The sequence below is a fragment of the Trichechus manatus genome, unplaced genomic scaffold (genome assembly GCF_000243295.1).
Source record: "Trichechus manatus latirostris isolate Lorelei unplaced genomic scaffold, TriManLat1.0 scaffold00057, whole genome shotgun sequence".
Classification (NCBI taxonomy): Eukaryota; Metazoa; Chordata; class Mammalia; order Sirenia; family Trichechidae; genus Trichechus; species Trichechus manatus.
In genome coordinates, this window is record NW_004443993.1 from 13772026 (window position 1) to 13786246 (window position 14221).

General features: G+C 39.1%; 1 protein-coding gene and 1 pseudogene across 1 annotated transcript in view; both read right to left on the reverse strand.

The window, feature by feature from the left end:
• Positions 1 to 14221, reverse strand: part of LOC101342334 (zinc finger protein 709-like) — a 129606-nt gene that overhangs the window by 97353 nt on the left and 18032 nt on the right. Inside the window, 2 exon segments of the mRNA XM_023733321.1 lie at positions 5116 to 5266; positions 6229 to 6355. Coding sequence (XP_023589089.1) covers positions 5116 to 5266; positions 6229 to 6355 — 278 coding nt within the window.
• LOC111820968 (zinc finger protein 699 pseudogene) lies at positions 3421 to 4455 on the reverse strand (annotated as a pseudogene).

Sequence of the window (14221 nt, forward strand, 5' to 3'; positions counted from 1 at the left end):
GACATGTTGTCAGGAGAGATCACTCCATGGAGTACAACATGCTTGGTAAAGTACAGGGTCAGTGAAAAAGAGGAAGGCACTCAATGAGATGGACGGACACGGTGGCTGCAACAATGGGCTCAAGTATGTCAGGAATTGTGAGGATGGCACAGGACCAGGCAGTGTTTCATTCTATAGTACACAGGGTCACTATGAGTCGGAACCAACTCGATGGCATCTAACAACAACAATCAAAGGAACACAGTTTCTTGGAAAAAAGTTTGATTCCAGGGCTTGGGCAGGAAAAAGACGAGATGAGCCTCAAACACCGTCGAAAAGAAATGTACAAATTATAATGGGGTCATGTCAAAAAAACCAGGAACTTACTTAAGGGAGCTCCTAATATCCAAATCTGTGACAATTAAAAAAAAAAAAGTAGTATGTAGTAGCCTATACTAGAATAAAGCATTTAATAAATAAAGAAAAAAAAACTACTCTTTGCAGAATTCTGATTAACACACACAGAAGAAATTATTGGAACAGAAAACACCGTTTGGGAAACACCACCATGATAATTATCATGCTGCTGTTGTTAAGTGACATTGAGTCAGTTCTGACTCATAGCAACTCTATGTACATCAGAATGAAACACTCCCTGGTCTTGCGCCATCCTCATGATTGTTGTTATGCTTGAGCAAATTGTTGCAGCCACTGTGTCAATCCATCTCCTGGAGAGTCTTCCTCTTTTTAGCTGACCCTCTACTTTACCAAGCATGATGTCCTTCTGCAGGTACTGGTCCCTCCTGATGACATGCCCAAAATATATGAGATGAAGTCTCATCATCTTTGCTACTAAGGTATTTCCAAGACAGATTCGTTCATTCTTTTGGTAGTCCATGGTATGTTCAATATTCTTCTCCAATGCCACAACTCAAAGGCTTCCTCTTTGGTCTTCTTTATTCATTGTCCAGCTTTTACATGCATCTGAGGTGAATGAAAGCTTGACTCCATCCACGTCATTAAGGTTAATTCTACTTTGAGAAAGCAGCTCTTCCCTAGTTGCCTTTTGAGTGTCTTCCAACCTGAAGGGCTCATCTTCCAGCACTGTATCAGACAATGTTCTGCTGCTATTCAGAAAGTTTTCACTAATTTTTTTCACAAGTAGACTGCCAGGCCCTTCTGTCTAGATTGTCTTAGTCTGGAAGCTCAGCTGAAACCTGTCTGCCATGGGTGACTTTGCTGGTATTTGAATACCAGTGGCATAGCTTCCAGCATCACAGCAACACACAAGCTCCCACAGTACGACAAGATGACAGATGCATGGGGGATAAATACCATAGGTAATAATTATAAATGGGAACGAAAATTAGTATGCCAAAGTACAATAAAAAACAGAATATTTTCCATCACAAACTATCGTCCTAGAATAAACTTGGAGCCCTGGTGGCACAGTGATTAAGAGCTTGGCTGCTAACCAAAAGGCTAGCAGTTCGAATCCACCAGCTGCTCTTTGGAAATCCTATATGGCAATTCTACTCTGTCCTATAGGGTCACTATGACTTGGAATCGACTTGATGGAAGCGGAGTTTTTTTTATGAGAAACTTACTAATTATAAAGAGTTAAACAATAAACTTTACAATAAGAAAGAATAGAAAAGTAATAAATACAGAAACAAAACACTCAACCCAAATACAAGATCAGTATTATTTTATTGTCTGCAAAATAACATCAATAAAACATGAAAAAATATACAACCACATTTGCTCAAGGCTAATCCCTACAGCCTTATTTACAACAGCCAAAGACATGAAGATAAAATTTAACTTGGACTTGGAAAGCAACACACTGACGATAGCCCCATAGTTACAACGAAACTGTCATTGCTCCCAAAAGCAGACAGTAGCTCTAACGACTCCTTCTTTGCATTAGTACTTTCTTACACGAGAAACTTTGCTCTTTAATTGCAGACTTACAGGAATTCGATGTTTGAAATTATAGCAAGAAGAATGATACACCCCACTTTTGACATACAGCAGTCTCTGCACTGAGTTGTATGTCGTGTAGTGAGGTGTGAGGAAAGAATAAAGGTTTTCCCACATTCCTTATGCTCATAAGGACTCTGCTGTGAGTTCTTCTATGACTACTGAGGTGTGAAGAACGACTAAAGGCTTTCCCACATTCCTTACATTTGTAAGGCCTGTCTCCACTGTGTGTTCTTATATGTGTAGTGAGGGTTGAAGAATCACGAAAGGCTTTCCCACATTGCTTACATTCATAAGGCCTCTCTCCGTTGTGAGTTTTTATATGTATAGTGAGGTGTGAAGAACGACTAAAAGCTTTCCCACATTCCTTACATTCATAAGGCTTTTCTCCACTGTGAGTTCTTAGATGTGAAGTGAGGTTTGAGGAACAATTAAAAGCTTTCCCACATTCCTTACATTCATAGAGCTTCTCTCCACTGTGAGTTCTTGTATGTGAAATGAGGCAAGAAGACTTCCTAAAGGCTTTTCCACATTCCTAACATTTATAAGGTCTAACTCCACTGTGAATTCTTATATGTTTAGTGAGGGATGAGATCTGAATAAAGGCTTTCCCACATTGCTTACATTCATATGGCCTAAGACCACTATGAGTTCTTTTATGTTTAGTGAGAGTTGAAGCTTCACTAAAGGCTTTCCCACATTCCTTACATTCATAAGGCCTAACCCCACTGTGAGTTCTTATATGCTGTGTGAGGGATGAAACCTGACTAAAAGCTTTCCCACATTCCTTACATTTGTAAGGCCTCTCTCCACTATGAGTTCTTATATGTTGAGTGAGGCGTAGGGCTTGACTAAAGACTTTCCCACATTCCTTACATTCATAAGGCCTCACTCAACTGTGAGTTCTTATATGTGTAGTGAGGGATGAGGCCTGAATAAAGGCTCTCCCACACTGCTTACATTCATAGGGCCTCTCTCCAGTGTGAGTTCTTATATGTATAGTTAGGGCTGACGAATGACTAAAGGCTTTCCCACATTCTTTACATTCATAAGGTCTGTCTCCACTGTGAGTTCTTATATGTGTAGTCAGGGCTGAGGATTGACTAAAGGCTTTCCCACATTCCTTACATTCATAAGGTCTCTCTCCACGGTGAGTTCTTATATGTGTAGTAAGGTTTGAGGAATGACTAAAGGCTTTTCCACATTCCTTACATTCGTAAGGCCACTCTCCACGATGAATTCTTTTATGTGTAGTGAGGTTTGCGGATTGCCTAAAGACTTTCCCACATTGCTTACATTCATAAGGCCTAACTGCACTGTGAGTTCTTATATGTATAGTTAGGGATGAAGCCTGACTAAAGGCTTTCCCACATTCTTTACATTCATAAGGCCTCTGCCCACTGTGAGTTCTTATATGGGTAGTGAGGTGTGATGACTGACTAAAGGCTTTCCCACATTCCTTACATTCATTAGGCTTCTCTCCACTGTGAGTTCTTACATGTTCAGTGAGGTGTGATGACTGACTAAAGGCTTTCCCACATTCCTTACATTCATAAGGCCTGTTTCCACTGTGAGTTCTTATATTCTGAGAGAGGAAGCTTCACTAAAGGTTTTCCCAAGTTCCTTACATTCATAAGTCTTGTCTCTGTTATGAATTTTATGTAAACTGAGAGATGAAAGACTATAGGTTTTATAACATTCTTTACATTCATGCTTACAACCTCTCCTATGTGTCCAAAAGGATGAAAAACTACAGAAACGTTTCCCACATTCATTACATTCATAGCGTTTCTCACCAGTGAGTGTTGTCACAGAACTCTTAAAAGTTGAGATACAAATGAAGTCCTTCTCACATACCTTACATTTATGGAGTTTCTTTCCAGTAAAAGCACAGGAGTGGTCACGTGAGGACAACTGCAGACTTCTCCACTTTTCTTACACTGACAAGTACTGCATCCAGTGTGAGATCTGGTATGATGCTTATGTGATGAGTGATCCATGAAGGCTTTTCCACACTCACAGTATTCAAAAGGATTTACTTCTGGAGAATTTCTTTTTAGCACAGTAAGGTTTGGATTCCGGCTGAAGGTTTTCCCACACTGATGGGCTTCATTACTTTCACAGAGGTTCTCTACTGTATGACTTGTTAAAAATGGGCAACATGCTATTGGAAATAAATTTGTTCCCATTTCACCACTACCAAACACAATGAATGTGCATGGTTTTTGTCCTGATTTGTCTCACATGTTGCATAGATTAATTCATCTAGCAGAAATACTTCCATTACTGTCACTGTTGTTCTAAAATACGTGGTTTTCTTACAATTGCTTCCAAGTGAAATATGTCTGAAACACATTTACTCACTTTTATGAAAACTCTCTGGACACATAATTTTACTGCTAGGTTTAAATATATTGTTAGGTGCCATGGAGTTGTTTCCGACACATACCAACCCCATGTACAACAGAATAAAACATTACCTGGTCCTCTGCCATCCTCACAATCATTGCTATTTATGACCTCATTGTTGCCGCCACTGTTTCAATTCATCTCCTTGATGGTCTTTCTCTTTTTTGATGACCTTCTACTTTACCAAGTGTTACAGATTGAATTATGGCCCCTAAAAATGTGTGTTGTAAATCTTAATCTATATGCCTGTGGTTATAATCCCATGTAGAATGGGTAGTCTTCATTACATTAGTAAGGCAAAATTAAGTTATGTTAGTAAGAATTAGGTTACGTCTGTTATGTTTATGAGGTAGGATTAGGGTGTATCTTGAGTCATTCTCTTTTGAGATAGAGATTAAAAAAGCAAGTGAACAAGCAGAGACAGGGGAAGACACATGCAAAGCCCCATGAACAGAAGCTCAGAAGAGACAGGGACCTTCCTCCAGAGCCAAGAGGGAAAGCCTTCTCCTAGAGTTAGCACCCTTTATTCAGACTTCTAGCCTCCTGAACTGAGAAAATAGTTGTTACAGCCATCCACTTGGTTAAAGCCACCCACTTGTATTTGTTATGGCAGTACTAGATAACTGAGACACCAAGCATTATACACGTAAACATCTATACGTGTATACGCGTAAGCATATAATGTCAGAACACCTTAAGACTTTCTCAAGAGGCACTATTTTTTCTTGTACGAATGCCACTCACCTCAAATATCTCCTCTGGTTCTTATGCTGATCTTTACTGCCATGCGATTCGGAGATTTCTCCTAACATGGAGAACCAGGTGTTATTCTTCATAAATCGCACCATTATGTGTTCACTGGATAACTTTTCCCCTTCAATAAGGTTTCGAGAGACTGACTCAATAATTCAAGTTGAGATCCACAATATGAAATAAAAAGGAAAGACGAATTATTAGGGCAAAAAAGGCTGCTGTGAATAAAGAAACACTCAGCCACATTTTGCTATTTCAGCACTTTGGCAATGGTTATAAAGCAATTTACTAGAAAATACATGAGGATTGAGAGTGACAATGACATAAATAGGTACAATTACGAGAAGTAAAAAGATACTAAACACAATTTACATGAAATATTAAAAGAGGAAAAGGGTCTACATGACTACAGGTGTGACAGGATTGCTAAAGTTAGAAAAGATTAGGTCTCTGTGAAGTTGTGTCCTCAACCCAAAAGAGACGTTTTCTAGCTGACTTATTCAAATGTAATTCCCTCTGTGCAGGGCTGGTCCTTCAAAAAATACTTGCTTTCTTGGTGCGCCCCCACACAGTGGCCTTGGATGAGTCCTATGTCCACTGTTCTTGCTTCTTTGGGGAAAAAAATGGATACAATGACATGGTGCTCATGAAGAGATGTAGTGCATGATGAATGACAGTGCAGAGCAATGAACATCGCCCTGACACTGAACTAATACTCTGCTCTTCGGTCTCTGAAAATGGACAGGTGTGAGTTTATTTGTAGCAAAATAATCATGTCAAACTTGCAATAAATACAGTAAAACTCTATAAGGTCCCAAAACACAAATCTCTCAGTGCCCCCAAAGTGACCCCTGAAGCCAATGCTTACACTTATAACACTTAAAGAACCTCAGGGCTTTTAATCACAAGAGCAATGAAAACTCACTTTAATACATAGAGGTTTATGTCCATAGAGAAGCCAGGATATGTAAGGTCCATAGACCAAGAGATCATGCCTGTTTTATTTAACAATTTATTCCCATTCCTTAGCCCAAACACTAGAGCAAAGTCAATAAGTATTTTTTTTCACTGAAGGATTAAAAAAAAAAAGAATGCCATTCTTACCTACTGAAGCCAGGTTTCTGAAGTTTTCCATCATCACATCTCTGTAGAGTTTCCTCTGAGCAAGATCCAGCAAAGTCCACTCTTCCTGGCTAAAGACCACAGCCACATCCTCAACGAATACTGAGTCCTAAAACATCCCACACATTGTGGATAAGCAAGGTGCCATGTACTTCAATGTGTATGGGAAGGGTGAGGCTGACACTCCTGGAGAACTGACAATACATAGGGACTTGACAAGGTTCTATGTTCTACCAAGGTCTACTCAACAGTATAGCCATCAGCCTTGTCCCTTCACTAACTCCATTCACTTCCTCACCGATTGCATCCTGTCTCACAGACTTCCAACACACTGAAATAATCTCTCCACAGTTTGACTGTGACCAACTGCAGTCTTGTCCTGCCTTTATGGTCTAGAACAGTTAGGAAACAGCAGAAACTGGAGAAATGGTCTAATTCAGATCATCACTTCCTTATGAACAATCTGAACTCCGTCCATAAGACCCACCAGAACACTCATCAAAACATAAAGCACAGGGTGAAGGCAGCATGAGGTATTAACCATGGGAGGACCAGGGGCTCACACAAATTGGCAACCCAAGGCCCTGAGCTAGTCATATTTTCTTGAACAACTGTATGAGATCAGGAGGTGACAGGTCCATCTGCTGAAAAAATATTCTTTTAGAGAATAATGAGTTTTTACAAGTCAGTCACCTGTTTTTCAAAAAAATCAGCTGTTCTGTCATCCTCTCTGTCCCATTCAATAAGATAAGCAAAGGTAATAAAGTTAGAGCTCAGGTGAGAGAAAATTTTGAGATCTGACACTTTACACCAATTATTAGTGACTGCTCCCCTCAACAAACATATACACATACATCCTCACACAAACACAGTCTAATGTTAAGACAAAGAGCCTGACCACTGCAGAAACAAGAACAGCATGCCCTTGCTGACTGAAGAGGGTTACGATTCTCATTTTGTAATGACTAAACATGATAAACCTAATCAATGTCACCAAGTTATACACGTAAAACCAAAAACAAAACAACCAAACCCACTGCCATAGAGTCGATTCTCACTTATAGTGACTCTACAGGACAGAGAACTGCTCCCACTGGGTTGCCAAGAAGCAACTGGTAGATTTGAACTGCTGACCTTCTGGTTGACAGCTGAGCTCTTAACCACTGTGCCACCAGGGCTCCAATCAATGTCACCAAGTTACACATGTAAACATTGTTGAACTGGGAAATATTGTTACATATAATTTTTACTACAAAAAAATTAATTTTATAAGTTGAAGTTCTGATGATTAACCTGTTAAATTGCCTGTGAAGCCTAGGAAACAGAGATTTACACTCTAGCCCTTTAGGGGCTCCATTCCAAAACTCTCTCACATTTGCAGCCCCTGGAAGGCACACAACCATGATCCCCTGAACCCTGGCCAGTTGAATTCCCTGCTCTGTAAGAGTGATCTCTGTAAAATAGCACCAATCCATTGTCTTCCTTATGTAGTGAGGAGAGAAAAAGCTGCTAAACTACACTTTGAGTGGTAAAACAACAGCTTTAGAGTAAGAAGACTCCTCTTATCAGGAAAGGTGTGAAGTGAGCTGTCTATGTCATCTCTAATCAATCCTGGTATGATGGTGTCACAATAAACTGAGCTAGAGCCAAAATTCAAAAGTATCCTCTACTGCAGTGGGCCACGTTACATACTCTAAAGTCATCAAAAACCCTAATTTTAATTATACAATAAAAAAAAAAAAACCCACACCCGTGGAGTCGATTCCAATTCATAGCAACCCCATGGGGTTTCCAAGGCTGTAAATCTTTACAGAAGCAGACTGCCACATCTATCTCCAGTTGAGCAGCTACTGGTTTTGAAATGAATTATATAATAATAATAAAATGTTTCATGTATTGAGCAACTACGATTTGCGAAGTTTTGCAAAAAGGTTTCCAACACGCTACAGCTCATTTATATCTTATCACTCTCCTAAGCGAGTATTATTTCAAACAATTCATAGCTGAGTAAAGCAGGACTTTGAACAAGTTTGAACCAATCCTGTAATGACTGAGAAAGCAAAACCAGCGCAGACCTGAATTTTTAAAATTTTGGTGAACCGGACTGATAATCGGATGGGAAAACTTACAGATCCAAGCCCTGGAATGGGAGACTGAGGAGGCATAGTATACCCTTTCAGCTGCCTGATGGAGAAGACTGGATTACTGGCAGAAGTGTGGAGAGTGACCCATATAGAGTGCTGTGGTCGGCTGTCATCTTTGAGCTTAGCACCGCTGCTTCCAAATCTGCTCAAAATCTGAAGGGCAAAATATGTGGTTCCTAAACAACATAACCACTGCCCCTGTTTTCTAAAAGGGAGATTAAGTTTCTACCAGGATTTCAACCCATAATTATTCTTGTTCTGGCTATTATTCTAGTTCAAAAAGTTTTAAAAATTTCTGTTTCAGTTTCACTTCCTCAGCCATTATTAAATCCAGCATAAACAGGTTCAAAGCCTTGGTGTAAAGTTGTTGCTAGGTGCCGTCGAGTAGGTTCTGACTCATTGCGACCCTACGTACAACAGAATGAAACACTGCCCAGTCCTGCGCCATCCTCACAATTGTTGCTATGCTTGAGCCCACTGTTGCAGCCACCGTGTCAATCCATCTCGCTGAGGGTCTCCTTCTTTTTGGCTGACCCTCCACTTTACCAAGCATGATATTCTTCTCCAGGGACTGATCCCTACTGATAACATGTCCAAAGTATGTAAGACGTAGTCTCACCATCCTTGCTTCTAAGGAGCATTCTGATTGTACTTCTTCCAAGACAGATTTGTTCATTCTTTTAGCAATCTATGCTATACTCAATATTCTTCACCAACACCACAATTCAAAGGTATCAATTTTTCTTTGCTCTACCGTATTCATCAACCAGCTTTCGCATGCATATGGGGCAACTGAAAACATCATGGCTTGGGTCAGTTGCACCTTAGTCGTCAAGGTGACATCTTTGCTTTTCAACACCTGAAAGAGGTTTTTTTGCAGATTTGCCCAATGCAATGCATCTTTTGATTTCTTGACTGTTGCTTCCACGGGTGTTGATTGTGGATTCAAATAAAATGAAATCCTTAGAGATAATCAATTAATCACATACTCAATGTTGCCCACATGGAATGTTGCTGAGCCAGGGTCAGAATGCAGGTCAATTTGTCTTTGAAGTCTAAATTCCTAACAACTACATTTCTGTTCATATGCATGTAGTTTCATTGTTACTCTGGCTGTTATTCTCCAATAACACCATGCATGATCTACAGCCGTTCTGGACACTAGGAAGAGGAGACAATGGAAATATCCTGTTCAATTCACAAAACTAGGAGCTACTTCTGTCAAAGTCTTGTGTCTCAGACAAGACTTCTTCTCTTCAGACTCTTAACTGTGGCTACCTTCATTTATTAAAATTGATTTAGGCAATACTGACACAGAGCCTACTTCGTGCTGGCAAAGCAGATACAGCAGTAAACAAAATAGAGATATCCAAATGAACATAGATTGTTTAAGTTCTTTGCATGTGGATAGCAAATTTAAATATATATACATACACATAAAAACAAAAACCTGTTGTTGTCGAGTCAATTCTAACTCATAGCAACCCTATACGACAGAGTAGAACTGCCCCATAGGGTTTCTAAGGAGCAGCTGGTGGATTCAAACTGCTGATCTTTTGGTTAACAGCTGAACTCTTAACCACTCTGCCACTATATATATGCATATATATTATATATACACATACAGACACACATACATATAAAATGTTAAGTGATGATATGTTCTACAAAAAGCGCACACAGTAAGACAGTAAGGAGCAAGTAACACAAGCATATTTATCTTTAGTAATTTAGTGCAGCTTGCAAAATAATTTTAGAAAATATTAGCTCGTGAAACCTGGCTTAGTAAGGGAAGAAAAGACCACACTTTCAATTCTAAACACTTGGAAGTAGATCATTATGATTTTGCAAACAGTCATATACATTTCACATGCTTGTCGACTTCAACAAGTCCCAACTTAGAGGTACAGGAGTCAAAGGGCTCCACTGACCTTCATGCCCAGAAAGGGAAGATACATTGCTTATACCCAGAAAAGAAAAAATCATTAACGGTAGGCTAAATATATAAATTTGGGAAACTGGAAAAACAAAAGCAGCATAAATGATTAGTACAAAGAAAGTAACATGAAAATAAAGACCACAGTAAGGACACAAAACACAACGGAAGACTGCAAGTTTCTGGTCCAATATATTAATATAAGCACTTTGGAAATTGTCACTCCCATCTTCACAAGAAAAATCTGAACATAATGAACTCAGAAAATAGAGGTCATAGGGCAAATTGCTGCCTCAAAACTGGAGAGACACATAAGCACCTACAGAGAATCCTACCAGAGCAAAAATCTAGGAACAGAAACCATCTCTAGGATCAATATCAGTGTAGGAAAACTTAAAATGCAATTGATGAATTGCTGGAGGCCTGATGTGGACAAACTTCAGGGTTAAAAAGGCCAAGGGAGCTCAATCTTAGGGGGACCCACAGAGTTTTGAGTTTTACCTGCAGGAACCCTACCAGGTCCTCAGTGTGACCATCAGAGAAAATCTTGTGCTTCCTTCCAGTAGCGGGAAGAAGAAAAGCAGCCATTTTGAAAATTTTCCAGAGGATTCTGTTCTCCCTGACAAAGTCAGTCCTCAAGAGAACTGACCTGCAGTAGTGAAACATTCAACACCAGCCTCATCTAGGCTCCTGTCTCAATAAAGTGAGGGGAAAACCTGAGAAGCACTTGTACGGTCACTGTCCAGGGGCACAGGCTCACTAAAACATTGAGACTTAATCATGGGACTATACTAGGATTCCCCTTTGTCCATACCTTACCACCGTATCGATAGGGCTCTATATAACGAGATTAAAACAGAAAGAACTCCAAGTGTCAGATCTGATTTAAGAAGTGTCTAGGAAAGCCAAACACAACAGGGAAAAAAAAAACAAGAACATCAGAGCAACTGACAACTACAGCAAACGGTAAACACAGCCTAATGTCTAGCCAGATAAAGTTAAACCTCATACTAAAGGTCTATTTACTTCATTTCCTTTTACTTAGTACATAATCTCCAGCTTTCAACAGAAAACTACTAGGCATCCTAAAGACATATTAGGAGACAAAGCAAGCCTCAAAATCAGCCTTCGAGATGGCAGAGATTTTAGAATTATCAGACCAAAAATTTCAAATAACTATAATGAACATGCTACGGGTGCTAATAAATAAAATACATAACATGTAACAAACGCATGAGAAGTATAAGCAGAGGGATGGAAACTGTAACAAAGAAACCAAGGAAATGCTAAAAATCAAAAACTGTAACAGAAATGAAAAATGTCTTTAACAAGTTAATCAAATGACAGTACAAACCAAAAAATCAGTGAGCTTGAAGATATGTTAAAAGAAACTCTCAAAACTGAAATGCAAAGAGAAAACAGAATGAAAAACTTGGAACAGAAATCCCAGAACTGTGGGACAATTACTAAATGTGGGTCATCCACGTATTGAGAATACCAGAAAGAAAACACAGAAGAAATGAATACAAAAAATATTTGAGGTAATAATGACTGAGAGCACTGGGCAAATCTGCTACAAAAGACCTCTTTAAGGTGTTGAAAAACAAAGATGTCACTTTGAGGACTAAGGTGCACCTGACCCAAGCCATGATATTTTCAATCACCTCATATACATGCAAAAGCTAGACACTGAATAAGGAAGACTGAATAATTGACGCCTTTGAATTGTGGTGTTGGCAAAAAATATTGAATATACCATGGACTGCCAAAAGAATCAACAAATCTGTCTTGGAAAAAGTACAACCAGAATACTCCTTAGAAACAAGGATGGCAAGACTACATCTCACATACTTTGGGCATGTTGTCAGGAGGGATCAGTCCCTGGAGAAGGACATCATGCTTGGTAAAGTACAGGGTCAATGAAAAAGAGGAAGACCCTCAACAAGATGGACTGACACAGTGGCCGCAACAAAGGGCTCAAGCATAACAATGATTATGAGCATGGTGCAGGACCAGGTAGCATTTCATTCTGTAGTACATAGGGTTTCTATGAGTTGGAATCCACTCGACGGCACCTAACAACAATGGACTTCCAGAAAAACGAACAAGACTGTCTTAGAACAAATACAGCCAGGATGCTCCTTGGAAGCGAGGATGGCGAGACTACATCTCACATACTTTGGACATGCTGTCAGGAGGGATCAGTTCCTGGAGGAGAAAAAAGGATGTTTCCAGACAAATATGGAAGAAACTAGTCACAGTAGAACATCCTTGCAAGAAATAGTACACGAAGTTATTCAGAGAGAAATAAAATCCTATGGATCAGAAACTCAGATCTACATAAGGAAAGGGAGAACATTACACAACAAATAAATACAGGCAACATAAAATCCTTTAACTTTGTTATTCTTAACTGATCTAAAAGTTAACAGTTTGTTCAAAATAATAGCAAAAATATATTATGTGATTATAGTTTATGGATAAGTGAAACGAATGACAGCAGTGTTATAGGCACAGGAGGGAGGAATTGAGAATACAGTTATAAGGTACTTGTACTGCCCATGAAGTCACATAATGTTACCCGAAAGTGCACTGGAATAGTGGTAAATGTCCATTGCAAACTCTACAGTAACCACTAAAAGGGGAAAAAAAGGAAATACAATTGATATATGAAGGAGAATATTGAATGACATATAAATCTCAATTAAAACCAATGGAGATAGAAAAACAATGAAAGATAAGAAAGAACAAGGAGAAAAAATAGAAAAAACACTAAAAAACATGGTAAGGAGCCCTGATGGCATAGTGGTTAAGCATTCAGGTGCTAAACCAAAAGGTTGGCGGTTCGAACCCAACAGCTGCTCTGTGGGAGAAACGTGGCAGTCTGCTTCCGTAAAGATCATTGTTATTAGGTGCCATCGAACTGGTTCCGACTCATAGCAACTCCATGTACAACAGAATGAAACACTGCCCAGTCCCCTGCCATCCTCACAAGCATTGCTATGTTTGAGCAGATTATTGCAGCCATTGTGTCAATCCATAAAGATTTCAGCCTTGGAAACCTATGGGGCAGTTCTACTCTGTACTATAGGGTCACAATGAATCAGAGTCAACTCAACGGCACACACAACATGAAGACATTAATCCAACTGTATCAATAATCTGTTTAAATGTCAACGGTCTATATACACCAATCTAAAGGCAGAGACTACAATGTCTATAATGAAGTCACTTAAAATACAAAGACACAGATTAAAAGTAAAAGAAACTCCAAAGGAAGACGGAACAGCTATATTAACTTTAGACAAAGCTGATTCCAGAGCAAGAAAAGTGATCAGGATAAAGAGGAGCATTACATGATAGAAGAGTCAACAGAGTGCCAAAATATTTGAGGCAAAAACCAAGAGAACTGCAAGGAGAAATAAAGAGATCTACTATTTTAGTTGGAGATTTCGACACCCCTCCATTAGTAATGGACAGAGCCAAAAGATCGCAAATCAGAAAGGCCATAGTTGAACTAACAACACTGTCAATCAGCTGGATATAATTGACATTTACACAATATGTCATCTAAAAAAACAATACACAGTTTTCTCAAGCTCACAGGGAATATTCACCAATGCAGATCACATCTTAATATATTTAAAAGATTAGATATCATACAAGCATGTGCTCAGACCATGTTGGAATTAAACTAGACATTAATAAAAGAAAGATAGCTGGAAACAAAGTGAAAATGAAAATACAACTTACCAAACTTGCTGGATGCAGAGAAACCATGCTGAGAGGGAAATTTACAGCACTGAATGTACACATTAGAAAAGAAGAACAGATCTAATATCAATAACCTAACATTCCATCTTAGGAAACAAGAAAACATTTAATCAAGAAATGT